The following is a 14,158-nucleotide window of genomic DNA, read 5'->3' as shown; positions in this document are numbered from 1 at the left end:
GAATTTAACTGAATGACCTATAATGCCACTGAAAAACAAAACCCATACAGGGGTTCATAGCGGAAAGTTACCCGCATCTAAGGTCCTCCACTTTGTTTAGTTTTTTACCCACACTTGAGGGGTTTCTGTATGTCAATGGATACCTTAATACGCAAAAAGGTCATATGCAGACCAAAGAAATTCATTAGGTCCGAATCTAGGAATTTTCCAATGCGATTCCCTATAGCCTTGTAAGTTTCCTACATCCGAAATCCCACTGGTAAGTCTGACAAATTCATTATTAGTTCACACTATTCCATTTTGGCAGCTTGGACTGTCGCTGGGAGTTCTTGAACATTAGACCATCTACTTCAGTATCTGCCATTGTTGAGGACTCTTTTGGAATCAAGTTCATGATAGAATTGGAAAACATATCTCCCTTCTACTTCAGTATCTGCCACTGTAACACCCTTCACTAGTCTCCATATTAAAGCCAAGGTATTTCGCATTGAATCAAAGTGGATGGTTTTATCGTTGAGAAACTGGCCAACCACGAAGTGAAATTGCCATTATTGTCTATGTGGCAGTGTGTTCATCCCCGAGCACCAATATATCTTCTTGTTCATCCTCAAGTCGTAGATGCGCATAAGCGTCCATGAGTCCTTTTCCCTTATCCATGGGATCTAGGTTTCGGTGTATTAGTCGGTCGGTGAAGCTTTATAGAGAACTAGGTGCTCGGAGCTCCTAAATTGAAACACAGACAAACTTCTCAAGGGAGAAGACGTAATTCACTCCAATAGGGAGAGACTCACTTAATTCGATTTTACATTAAAAAAAACAGAACTTCCTAAATTGATTTGTACATGACTTCTTATTAAAATAGGAAAGTAATTATTCCAATTTGAAAAAAAATAAACAAATTTGGACAAAGTAAATATAATACTTCCAAACCGTAGTTGGGCATAATGCCCAACTGCACATGCCTCCAATTTGGGAGGCCCCCATTTATGCCCCCAAATGCACTTGACCATGAACCCAACAAGAGAGACACTATTTAGGACATGCAAGTCTTTGTAGGTCTCACTACTAATTGGCCGTTATGATGCTTGGTTTACTTTTCAATTAAGGTATTGTCATCAGCTGCTCCTGTTGGTGAACTTGGTACGAATGGCACGAATCCCCGGCCACCGAACACGGGCCTCATGAATTTGTCATCAAATTTTCTCCAGAAGTAGTGCACTGTTGTCGTAGGATTCCTCATTAGCAACCTTAAGTTGCTTGCCTTTGGGGCTATTTGATTGTTTTCTTCCTCACTTGGATCAACGCTTTCAATGAAAAGTAGCCTTAGATCTTCCAGACTTGCATTATCAGTTGCATCTGAAACCATTGGCTTTCTATTCCTCAACAGCAGTGCTTCGATTAGAGGTTTCGTTACAGAGCCGCAGACCTATTACCGATTAAGCAGAATTCTCATATGTACATACCATATAGAACAAAGAGTAATTTCCTGTTACAGCTTTCAGGGAAACAGAACTTACAATGGTACTGAATAGAACAACGATTATGGTGCACGTGGACATCAATGAAGAATCGGCAGAACTGACTGTTGCGGAGTTCTTAAACTGTAATCGCAGATTGAATAAGCCAATGTTAATCTTAGAATCAAATACCTTAATCAAGTGAAGCAGAAATATGATAACATACCTGGTTAAATGATAAAGCAATAGTAACTGCACCTCTCATTAGTCCCGCCCACCACATGATGAACTGTGGTTTCAATTAATGGTTAGTAAAATTTTGATTAGATTAGAACCATGTAACAACGGCTATTGCTCGGGTTTTGCGATTAGCACCTGTTGTTTGAATTCAATCTTTGTGCTTCCTCTCTTCTTAAAACAGTTCCTAATATTTGCTATAGGAAAAACAAATGCAGCCCTTCCCACTAACACTAATGCAAACAATGTCGAACTGATTGCAATTGATTCGCCTACACTGGATAATGAAAACAAAAACAAGTTAAATGGCGACATTCATCAACATAATTTAGTTACTTAGCTATAGTGAGTACCAGTGCTAATAAACTACTGGCCTCAACTATTTTTTTGAGATTATGAAAGTTACCTTGCATCGCTCCCTTTCCATCTCTCAATGTCGAAGGCATCCATGCCAACGTAGACGAAGATAAAAGTTTCTGCAATAAATGACATTGTTGCAAATGCATGCCTGAAATTAGAAGCCAATACGAAGTTTAGCTAGAATCATTTACCATTTCCTGAGGAAACTTAATAAAATAAAATGAGAAAAATAAATATCATCCCGTTATCCATTCCTTAAAAACTGGATTAATTTAATTTGGTCATGGTTGAAATAACATCAATCCACACTTTTCAGGCCCTATTCATCCATTAGAGGCATCACAAATTGTAGCACCCGTGTCACTGTGTGCACCTAGCAGAGCATGCCTATGAATTTTGAAAGAACTATTTTTCAATCAATTCATAGCTTACTACTCAATGAAGACTATGGTAGTAAAAGAGTGATGGACAAAAGTAAGTAACACCACTTTTTGAATACAATAAACTCTACCACATATACAAGCCACGCTTCAATACAGAATCGCACATTGCTTTAAGCTACCTTATCATTCTTTTCCAGAAGCTTGTTAAGTAACCCCAACCTTAACAGTGAAATGTGTTCACCTTTGAAGTTCCAAGGAAAATGGAAAAAGAGAGAGAGAGATCATGGAAGAGGATACTCACTTGGTAGTTATCCGTGAGCTTTCAGTTACGTTGTGCCATGTGTAGTGTGACATTACAATACCACAGAAGAAAATTGTCAGAATCCCGCTGAGATTTAAAAGCTGCAAGAGGAAAGAAAATTCACATTTTCAGCAAATGATGCTTTGGAAGTGGAATAATATTTTACTGAAGTGACATCTTCCATATCCTTTTTTTTCTGTCAGAGATTTCATTTCTAAAATAAGCAATTTAAACTTGTTATACATGTATGATCAAGTTGACATTGTTGAAATGAAGGCATTTTGCTCCAATGGTTCTACAGTAGAACACCATTTGTGTACCCTTTCCCTTAAAAGACTAAACTCAAACCGAATCTAATATTTTCCGCAAGGATAAGATTTGGTACCTCAGCAATTAGGTATGAAATATAAGCCATGAGCATCATAAGTGCAACTTCCCGATCAGTGGAATGCCTGTTAATCAGAGAGCAACAATATCAGGATGCAATATGGAAGGCCAACATGAACACAACTAAATGTTACACTACACCCTCGCTAAAGTTGAGGTTCTATAACATTAACAACATGATCTAGAGAGTACCTAATGTTTTTCAATTTCAACAGGTAAATTTTCAGAAGAAACTAGAACTATTCATAGCTGTTTAATCAAACTTTGAACCCTGTTTTCTGCAAAATCTTTCTTCAACTATGGACATGATTAGTTCCAAGAAACTGTCTAAGCTAAACAAATTCATGAATTCACTAGGATACAAGCCAAAGGTGCAACAGCAATTATAAACCAACCTTGGTTCCACATAATTGAAATTTAAGCACGTAATTCTTCCAGCTCTACTTATTTTGACTTCATTTATCTAAATCTTCATTGCTTCTAATCTATTGGAAGTTCAACTCTTTCTGCAGAAATATCCAATATATATTCCATTTAATTTTTCACTTACTCTCTAAGCTTGAACATTTAAAGTTAGAGAGGGACATTACAGCAAAAGCAGTTCCGGAAATTAGAAGAACGAGCAACTATAAAGAGGAAGAGGAACCTTAATTTCCGGAACAAAGAAGTAAGAACACTTTACCTTCCAAAGTAAAGTGTTTTTATGATAAAAGCGCTTAAAAGACCCACCTGAAACATTGCAACAAAAGGAAATTAGACCTTACTAACAAACACTACTTCATATCTGAAAAGCCAAAAAAAAAAGAGCCCCAAGATGCTACTGTTTTCAATTGTGAGATGAGCAACTAGAACATTACTTTAAGCAGCAGAGAGGGTTCATTTCTTACATTAATGTCGTACTGAAAATGTTCATGTACATTCTTTGATGGAAGTTCAGTTTTAGGATGCCGAAATAGAAGCACAAAGTATCCAACTAGAATATAAGTAAACCAAATGACTTACTACTATACCAAGAGCAGTACTGGTGAAGAAGAGGTAAAGAAAGTTTCCCAATAACTTTAAAGCTGTAGTGGCATCGATGTTGCTGGCGTTTAGTGATTCAACTGCATTGTAAAGCACAATAGAGGTAGCATCATTTACTACTCCTTCACCAAACACTATGCTGTAAAGAAATGGTGTTTCATCTTGACTCAGAATCTTTAAAACAAGAAAAATATCACGTATTAGTGTCACAGTTTAATTGTTATACACAAACTCGTATTTGCACTAACATATAGCTTTTTCAGATGTACCTGTAATGTGCAAACTGAATCAGTGGCCGACAATATGGCACCAATAGCTGCAAATATAGAAGCTTCAAGGTCTAAGCATCTGTTAAATCTAACTAAGGGAAAGAAAAAAATCACTGGTAATAGTTAAATAACCTAGGAAGTCTTGAATAGTCAGAGTGGAAACACCAATTCTCTTGAAAAGCACAAAAGCACCTACAAAATTATCAACTGGTTAGACTGAGTCTCTTTTAACAATGTAGACTGAAAAATGCATGAAAAAAATTCTTTGAATATAACTTATTGGTGTAGAAGTTGAAAATGATGAATCACAACTGTAGAAGACAATAATATAAATGAAGCTTACCTAGTGATATGAGGCAGAATGAGATTACCGTGCCAAGAATCCCAAACAACAAGATTATTGTGAAATTCTTGAAAAACTGCTTTTTCTTCACCTGAAATCTGAAATCAAATTTTGGAGACTAAGATACGTAGTCAATACTATACAAATCTGAATTCATTGCAGCAACTACCAAGTACTACACAACACAGATACAGAAAAAAAAAAAGAAAAAAACATGTGACAAATTTTCCTGTGAGACAACATATCAAACACATTAAAACCAGATCTCATCTCGCCAATAACAAGATCACCAATTCAAATTAAAGGAGGAAACAATGATTGAAAACTGTATTTCCTTCTCAAATACTGATATTTAAGTTTTTCAATTTCCATAAATTCCGTTATATCTGCAAATTCCAATTATATAGACCTAAAATTCAAACCTCAACCCAGCAATCAATCAAAATTCATACTAAGGCAGAAAAGAGATGATTACCCAGCATTGAAAATGATTGGAGGAAGCAAGTAAAGGAAGAACAAATCCTCACTAAAATCTAATAAGTTCGAATGTTGCCATTTATTAATCAGCAAAACCACCGCACCAGCACAGAGTCCCTGTACAAAACCAAGTAAACAGCAGACATATAACCAACCAAAAAAAGAAAAAGAAAAACAACATCAAGGAAGTGTCATTACGCACCAAAATAAGAGCAGTAATAGATTCATTTGCCCAGCGGTTCTCTTCAAGAAGGTGACCGATAATTATACAAGCACAGAGAAGAGTAAAGAAAACGCAGAGGGCAATTATAGTGGTGGTACTGAGGAAGGAGGATGAATCTTGCAGTTGTAAGATTTGTGGAATTGTTTCATTGGAAGCCATTTTTTGGAGAATTTCGTTGAATTTTGCATTCACTGAGATTTGGGTTTAATGATGAAGAAGCTGAACTGAGATTCTGAATCACTCAGTGTTTTCAGTTATTGTTAATGAACAAAATGTTTCAAATAGAGGCCTGGACTGGAGGGAAGACTGGTAGTTATAAACAGCTTTGATTGTCTATAGCTAGTACTATTTTAAATCGCTGCAATCTTCCAGCTGACTTTATAAAATCCAGCCAAGTAGTTTGTTTGTTTTTTTTATTCGAAAGTTGCTTTTTTTGGAAAAGGTCCAATTTGTCCCGAAATATGTCACAGATAATTAAGAATAAAAAAGAAATACTAATTGTTCCCTGTGCTTTTTTTTTTTTTCATCATATGTTAAGAATAAAATTTGGAATTGTGATACACTTGCATGTGATGTGAAGGAAAAAGTAGGAGCGTGGATATCAATTTGTTACAATATTAATTAGATATAGTTAGTAGCTAGCATTTAAGTAAGTAGTTGGGAAGTAAGTAGTTGAGTATTAATGGTTGTTTGTATATATATATATATATATATATATATACTTGTAATACCTTTAGACTTAATAAGAAAACACTTTCAAATAACCCTTGTGTGGTTACATGGTATCAGAGCCAAGCATTTTGGCTTAGGAAGTTGTTTCTCTGAGTTTGAACGGTAAAGGTCGGTCCGGGTTGGAAGTCGTTTTTTCAAACACCTCCGTTCATCTCACCGCCCCCTCCATTGGATTTCTCTGCCGCCGATCTGTCGGGTCGCTCAACTCCGGCAAACCAGAAAGGCCGCGCGTAGACCTCACGCGCCGATCTTAAGTCCGACGCGCCGCCCACTCGCCGGCGCGTGGCTGCTCCGTTCGCCGCCGTCTTTCTTCTCCCGGCCTCGCCTCTGTATCTCCGGCCCGTCTGTGTGGTCAGTTTCTCAGTTTGGTAACTCCGGTTAGTCTCCTTCTTTGTGGCTACCCCGGCTTGTGTTCGGTTTGTCCCATTTTTTCTGATCTGATTTTTCTGTTCAATTGAGGCTGCTATATTTGCTCTACTTTATCTTGGTCTTGTTAGAATTATTAGTAGTGCCTTTAGTGTTCTTTGATTTTTTGGTGGTAATTGTCATTTGCTTGGATTGACAATGAGTGAGGAAAGGGATAAGAAAGTCATGACTGAAATTACTGTTGGTACCACTCGAATTACGGACAGAAAATTGACTGGAGTTAAGGATTACACTCAGTGGAAACGTACTATTACTCGGTACATTAATAGTGTTGATTTGGGAGATCATTTGAGTAATAATCCTCCACCTAGAGATCAGGGAAGTAGGAAGAAATGGATGATGGTAGACTATAAACTGTTTAATCTGATTCAGAATACTTTGAACTCTACTATTGATGACATTGTGACTCATTGTGATACTGTCAAAGAAATGTGGAAATACTTAGAGTCTATGTATGCTAGTAAACAAGACTTGACTCATATTCATAACTTGTTGTCTTCATATTATCGTCCTCAGAGAAAGGGTCGCACCTTCTTTCAGTATTATAATGAATGTAAGCAGATTTGTGAGGAGAAGCGGACTCGATTTCCTATGACAGCCGATGTTAAGTAGATGCAAGAGGATGATGATCGTGTATTTGTTCTTGGATTTCTGGAGGGTCTTGGTCCTGAATTTGAAATAGCACGCAGCCAGATATTGACCAGTGGGACACTTCCCTCCTTTGCTGACCTCTATGGTCGACTTCTTCCTGTGTGTAAGGATATTGAAAAGACGTCTGATGTGATGTCTCAAGAGACAATGGCTCTAGTGAGCAATGCGACACATGGAGTTCAAAGTGGTCCTCAGAATTCCACTACTCACCGTATCTCTCAAAGTGGTCCTCAGGTATGCCATCATTGCGGTAAAGAAGGACATATTAAGAAGAACTGTTGGAAGCTACATGGTCGGCCGCAGAAAAGTAACAATCGGAAGTTTGCTCACATTGCTGCTGGTGATGGTATCCTACCGTCCCCTCAATCTTCGTCTTCTACTCCTACTGTCACTATCTCTGTTGATATGAATATGCTCGACTTCAGCAACTGTCTCTTGATCATGGTGCCTCCCAGTCCGCTACTACTGCTTTGGCTAATACAGGTAATCGGGCTGCTTGTCTCTCCACCTCATCCCGTAGTTAGGTTATTGATTCTGGTGCTACCGATCACATGACTGGTAACACAGGTATTCTTTCTTTTTTTGATTCTAATACCAATCTGCCATCTGTTACTTTAGCTAATGGAGCCACCGCTCCTGTAAATGGCCATGGAACTGCTCATCCTACCTCCAAAATCTCTTTATCCTCTATTTTATGTCTTTTTCAATTTCCTTTTAATCTGTTATCTGTTAGTCAACTCACCAAAGCCCTTAATTGTTGTGTTGTTTTCTTCCCAAATTATTGCCTTTTTCAGGATCTTGGGACGAAACAGAATATTGGTAGAGGGAAACTGGTGAATGGGTTGTATGTTCTTGACTCCACTGAAGCGGTGCCAAGACTAATTGCCTGTACAAGCTCCTCTCTGTTGCAGCTTCATTGTCAGTTTGGTCATCCATATCTTCCAGTATTGCAGAAAATATGTCCGAGTCTTCCAAGGAACTCTATTTTGGAGTGTGAATCATGTCAGTTTGCTAAGCACCATCGAGTCCCATATTCTCCTCGAATAAATAAACGTGTTGAGTCTGTCTTTGATTTAGTTCACACTGATGTGTGGGGTCCTTGTCCTATTGTTTCTAAACTTGGTTATCGTTATTTTGTGACTTTTGTGGATGATTTTTCTCGAGTTACATGGCTTTATCATTTGAAGCACCGTTCAGATTTATTTACTGTTTTTTGTGCTTTTCATGCTGAGATTAAAACTCAATTTAATAAAAATATCTGTATTTTGCGAAGTGACAATGCCAAAGAATACTTATCCAGTACTTTTCAGTCATACCTTCTACAACATGGTATTATTCATCAAACGTCATGTGTTGTTACACCACAACAGAATGGTGTAGCTGAAAGGAAGAATCGCCATTTACTTGAAGTCACTCGGGCGATCATGTTCCAAATGCAAGTCCCGAAAGTGTTTTGGGCAGATGCTGTTTCCACTGCCTGTTACCTCATCAATCGTATGCCGTCCGCTGTTCTTCAGGGTCAGATTCCATACTCTATCTTGTTTCCTTCTCAATCTTTATTTTCTCTTGCCCCTCGTATTTTTGGGTGTTCTTGTTTTGTACACGATATTCGTCCTCAAGTCTCCAAACTTGACCCCAAATCTCTCAAGTGTGTCTTTTTGGGATATTCTCGAAGTCAAAAAGGGTACCGTTGTTACTCTCCATCCTTGGGGCGCTATCTTGTGTCGGCCGATGTCACGTTCTTTGAGAATACGTCTTTCTTCCGTCCATCTTCCCCTTCACCCTCTTTTCCTGCTGATACATCTGATGATGATTTTTTGATCTATACTGTAAGTGAAGAGGTTGTCCTTCGTCCTCCTATTCGTCACGTTTATTCTAGGCGTGTGCAGCCTGCGGTTACGGCACCTGCTCCAGGACCAGTCACCAATGATACCTCATCTGTTTCGGCTCCAGATCCTACACCTTCCTCTGAACCAAGTCTTGATCTCCCTATTGCTCTTCGGAAAGGTACAAGGTCTTGCACTTACCCTATCTCCTCCTTTGTTTCTTATGATGCCTTATCACCCCATTCCAAGTGTTTTGTAGCTACCTTAGATTCCATTGCAGTTCCAAAATCCATTTCAGAGGCTATGAATCATCCTGATTGGCTAGAGGCAATGAAAGAAGAACTGAAGGCACTCGAACAAAATCACACTTGGGACATTGTGGACTTACCAAAAGATCGGAAGAAAATTGGTGCTCGGTGGATTTGGACTGTTAAGATGAATCCTGATGGTACTGTTGCTCGAGTGAAGGCTCGCCTGGTTGCTAAAGGCTATGCTCTGACTTATGGTCTTGATTATTTCGATACTTTCTCTCCTATTGCTAAACTCACTTATGTCCATCTGTTCATTTCTTTAGCTGCCACTTACAATTGGGAGCTTCATCAACTGGACGTTAAAAATGCTTTCTTGCATGGTGACCTGAATGAAGAGGTTTATATGGAGCAACCTCCTGGCTTTGTTGCTCAGGGGGAGTCTGGAAAGGTGTGCAGATTAAGAAAGTCTCTATATGGTTTGAAGCAATCTCCTCGTGCATGGTTTGGTAAATTCAGTGCCGCAGTAATGGAATTCGGCTTACACAGAAGTGCATATGATCCCTCTGTTTTCTACTTCAGTTCTAGCTCTGGATGCATTCTTCTGGTTGTGTATGTTGATGATATCATAATTACAGGAAATGCTATTGATCGGATTAAGGAGTTGAAGAAGTTCCTTGGTACTTGCTTCCAGACAAAGGATCTTGGTCCTTTGAAATACTTCTTGGGAATAGAGGTATCTCGCAGTAGGAAAGGAATTTGTTTAAATCAGAGAAAATATTGTTTAGATATGTTGAAAGATGCAGGTCTAATTGAGGGAAAGACTTGTGATGCTCCGATGGTGCCCAATGTGAAGTTGAAGTCTGGTGATGGTGACTTACTCAAAGAACCTGAGAAATACAGAAGAATTGTGGGCAAACTGAATTATCTCACAATTACTCGTCCTGACATCTCATTTCCTGTGAGTGTGGTAAGTCAATTCATGTCTTCACCTAGGACAACGCATTGGGATGATGTTACTCACATCCTGAGGTATCTAAAGGGAGCTCCTGGACGAGGCTTGTTATATCAAAATCATGGACATCACATCGTAGAAGGCTTCACCGATGCAGACTATGCTGGAGATTTGTCAGACAGACGCTCTACTACTGGGTACTGTGTATTTGTTGGGGGAAATCTAGTTTCATGGAAGAGTAAGAAGCAAAGTGTAGTTTCTAGATCCAGTGCAGAATCTGAATACTGAGCTATGGCACAGGCTACGTGTGAACTTGTGTGGTTACGTCGTCTACTTGGCGAAATTGGGTTTGACTAGATAAAACCAATGAAGTTATATTGTGATAATAAAGCAGCTATCTATATTGCAAAGAACTATGTGTTTAATGAAAGAACAAAGCATATAGAAGTTGACTGTCATTTTACTCGAGAGAAGTTGGAGGATGGTACAATCACAACTCCACATGTCAGAACCGGAAGTCAATTAGCAGATGTGTTCACCAAGGCTTTACCAGGAACTCGAGTCAATTATATTTGTAACAAGCTGGGCATGATAAATATCTATGCTCCAGCTTGAGGGGGAGTGTTACAATATTAATTAGATATAGTTAGTAGCTAGCATTTAAGTAAGTAGTTGGGAAGTAAGTAGTTGGGTATTAATGGTTGTTTGTATATATATATATACATATATACTTGTAATACCTTTAGACTTAATAAGAAAACACTTTCAAATAACCCTTGTGTGGTTACACAATTCTATAAAATGACGCGTTAAACTTTGAAAATGAAAAGAAAGTTATCGACAAACCTGCAGTGGCACATGTTGTTAATATTTTAAGGGAGAATTACAAAACTAGCACCAATTAAGGTGTTAGTTTTATTTTCTAACTCATTTTGAAAAACTCACCAAAACTAAGACATTTCATTAACTAAATTCCAACCTTGCCAACGTTGTCTTCCCCCCCTTCTTTCTCTTTTTCTTGCGCTCTCTCTCTCTCTCTAAAGAACAAATCAATTTACAGACTACGAACAACAATCAATCCAACCCACGGTTTGTGCTTCAAGATTTTATACAATCATGTAAGTTTTTCATTTGTTTTTTGTTCGATTTAAGCTTCGTCCATTCATGGATAAGATGTAGCATTTTGTTTCTCTAAAACCCAATGTATATTGTTTCTATTGCTTTTTCATGTTATTCCTGGTCGTGCGAATCCCTAAAAACAGTGACATTGTTGTAGGAAGATGCATTTTGGTTTGGAACATCACTAAGCGATTTTTTCCCGAAAGTCTCGATATCCGTCGATATCTTATGAATATCGACAGACATATCTGCGTCGATATTTGTCGAAATTGAATTTGATATCGACATATATCGACCTCAGTTAAATGTTATTTTCTATTCTAAATCATAAGATTCAAACACAAAACATATAAAACATAGATAAGAACAATATTTTTTATATTATAATAAAGAAAAAAGTACACAACACATTAAAAAACGAACAAAAACACAATAAAAAAGTGCATAAAACATAAGAGACACAAACACAAAACACATAAACAAAAGAGACACAAACACAAAACATATACTAACAAAAGTACATAAACATTAAAAACAAAAAATACATAAACTAAACATTGAGATACTCAGGACCCAAAAGGGCGTCAGCGTAGTCCCTCTTGGACTTCTCCAACTGCCTTTTGAGGCGCCTAATCATCCTCTTCAACTGTCTGTTTTCTTTCTCAACTGACTCCAGATGGTCAGTCAATGTTTCTGCAGCGAAAGACATGGTGTTCGCCATGCCCCTCATAAAGCGGATTATTTCGTCCGTGTCCCCATCACGGAACGAACTGCTGAATGAAGCTATAAGTGCTTCGAATTCAGGCAGAGGAGGTGGCGCTTCCATTTTTGGCTCTAGAGTGTTTAAGAGTTTATTAGAATGAATAAATATGAACAGACAAAGCGTATATTTATAGGAGAAAGAACCATAATGTTCATGGGGAATCTCAACAGACAAGACTCATCTTTAATTGATAGAGTGATATTCGAAATAGAGTGATAGTCAAAGTGATCATTAACTGCATTTAATGCTCATTAACAGATCATTCTAGAAAAACGTCTCTTGATCTTCCGTCAATATCTGTCGATATATGATCAATATCGGCAGATATCACGAGAGTGCATCGTAGAGATATTGGTCGATATATGACGATCGTTGTCGATATCTATGTAGTATCGACAGATATCGACAGAGGATTTAGTCTTATGTGTCGGTATCTATGTTATATCGACAAATATCGACGGATCTTATAGTTTCAAATGTGTATATCATGATATGTTTCGATAGCTTTCGTCTATAATTTACAAATAATATATAATTTACTTCTTTTTTATGATAATGCAGAAATATGTCCACCCCGAATACTTCTCTGTGTATGCTTTCGTGGGATGGAGAATGGAAAAAAGAGGGGCCCATGGACACAATGATATACGTTGGTGGTCAATCGAAGGTGCTCCATTTTTCAACGCCAACTGATTATCAAACTTTGAGAGATAGAATTTACGCTTCGTTGAATGTTGATGCAACCTGTTTTGACATACAAATGGCAATGCACACAACATACGGTCCAAATAAACTTTTTGGAAGATTAGCAGACATAGTGGAGGACAGTGATATTGTTGGATTCGTTGAGTTTTGTCGATGGAATAAAGCCGATGTGATGCTATTATATGTTTCTATGACACCACGAACAAGTGTTGCGAAAGTATGGCGGCCAAATGTTGCGGAAGTAAGACGACCAATTGTTGTGGGAGTAAGGCGACCAAATGTTGCTGAAGTATGGCCACAAAATGTTGCTGAAGTACGGCGACCAATTGTTGCTGAAGTACCGGCAACCAGAATAAGTTCTTGTGTTCCCAACGTAGCAATTGAGACTCGTGCTCCGGCAAAACATGTCATGAATCCATATACCCAATCTCCTCTTGGGCTAGATGATATTACATTGGATCACAATTTTGGGTATGAGAATGTAGTGAACGGGGATGATCAAGGATATGATAATGGTTGTGATAACGATGATCATGGATATGATAACGATTACAATGGATATGACAATGATGATCACGTATATGATAACGATGATCGCCAAAGATCTGTTTCAGAACCATCGATTGATAATGTTCAACCAAGTTTGAATGAGATTGATGATGAAGCAAGAATGAGAAGGAGAACGGATCCATTTCGGTATGTTCCACAAGTACCAGAGGAACCGACCATTCTGATGAAAAATGTGCAAACCAAGTAGAAACACATATTATATCGATATTCTATGTTAAAAGCACCAAGTTAAACATTAAAAACAAACTTACATCAATCATTATAACAGCAGGTGTAGGAACAATTTGCCTATCCATTTCCATCTCCTTCTGCTTCATCTCCCTCTCCATTTCCATCTTCTTCTCACTTTGCTCTTTCTCCTTCTGTTGTTTCTCACTCTTCTCCTTCTCCCCCCCCCCCCTCTCCCTCTCATCCTCATCTTTCTTCTCCTTCTCCTCCTGCTCTTTCTTCTCCTTCTCTTCTTGCTCTTTATTCTCCTTCTCCTCCCTCTCCCTAGTCCTCTCCCTCTCCTCCTCTTCTTTCTTCTCCCTCTCCTCCCTCTCCTCCCTCTCCTTTTCCTCCTCATCCATCTCTTTCTTCTCACTCTCCCTCTCACTCTCATACATATGCACCCCCCCATACATCCCATGTTCCACATCCCGTTGTGCCTTCAGTTCCTGCACATCACGTTCTAAAATGGACAATCTATTTACAAAGTCAGAAA

At 38.3% G+C, this 14,158-nt stretch overlaps 1 protein-coding gene across 1 annotated transcript; it reads right to left on the bottom strand.

Annotated features, from left to right (window-relative positions):
- Positions 1–784: 784 nt before the first annotated feature.
- On the bottom strand, positions 785–5,728 carry LOC136205220 (sodium/hydrogen exchanger 1-like). The gene is made up of 14 exons (XM_065995722.1): positions 5,440–5,728; positions 5,236–5,354; positions 4,761–4,858; positions 4,550–4,609; positions 4,418–4,464; positions 4,128–4,322; positions 3,808–3,854; positions 3,124–3,190; positions 2,739–2,839; positions 2,101–2,202; positions 1,833–1,971; positions 1,684–1,746; positions 1,518–1,601; positions 785–1,426 (listed from the first exon to the last, which is right to left on the bottom strand). The coding sequence occupies exons 1-14, from the start codon at positions 5,617–5,619 to the stop codon at positions 1,091–1,093; spliced, it is 1,638 nt and encodes a 545-aa protein (XP_065851794.1). The 5' UTR covers positions 5,620–5,728; the 3' UTR covers positions 785–1,090.
- Positions 5,729–14,158: the final 8,430 nt, after the last annotated feature.

This window comes from Euphorbia lathyris, chromosome 9, assembly GCF_963576675.1.
Source record: "Euphorbia lathyris chromosome 9, ddEupLath1.1, whole genome shotgun sequence".
Classification (NCBI taxonomy): domain Eukaryota; kingdom Viridiplantae; phylum Streptophyta; class Magnoliopsida; order Malpighiales; family Euphorbiaceae; genus Euphorbia; species Euphorbia lathyris.
Note: the sequence above shows the minus strand (reverse complement) of the source record. Positions and strands in the feature narration are given on the sequence as shown.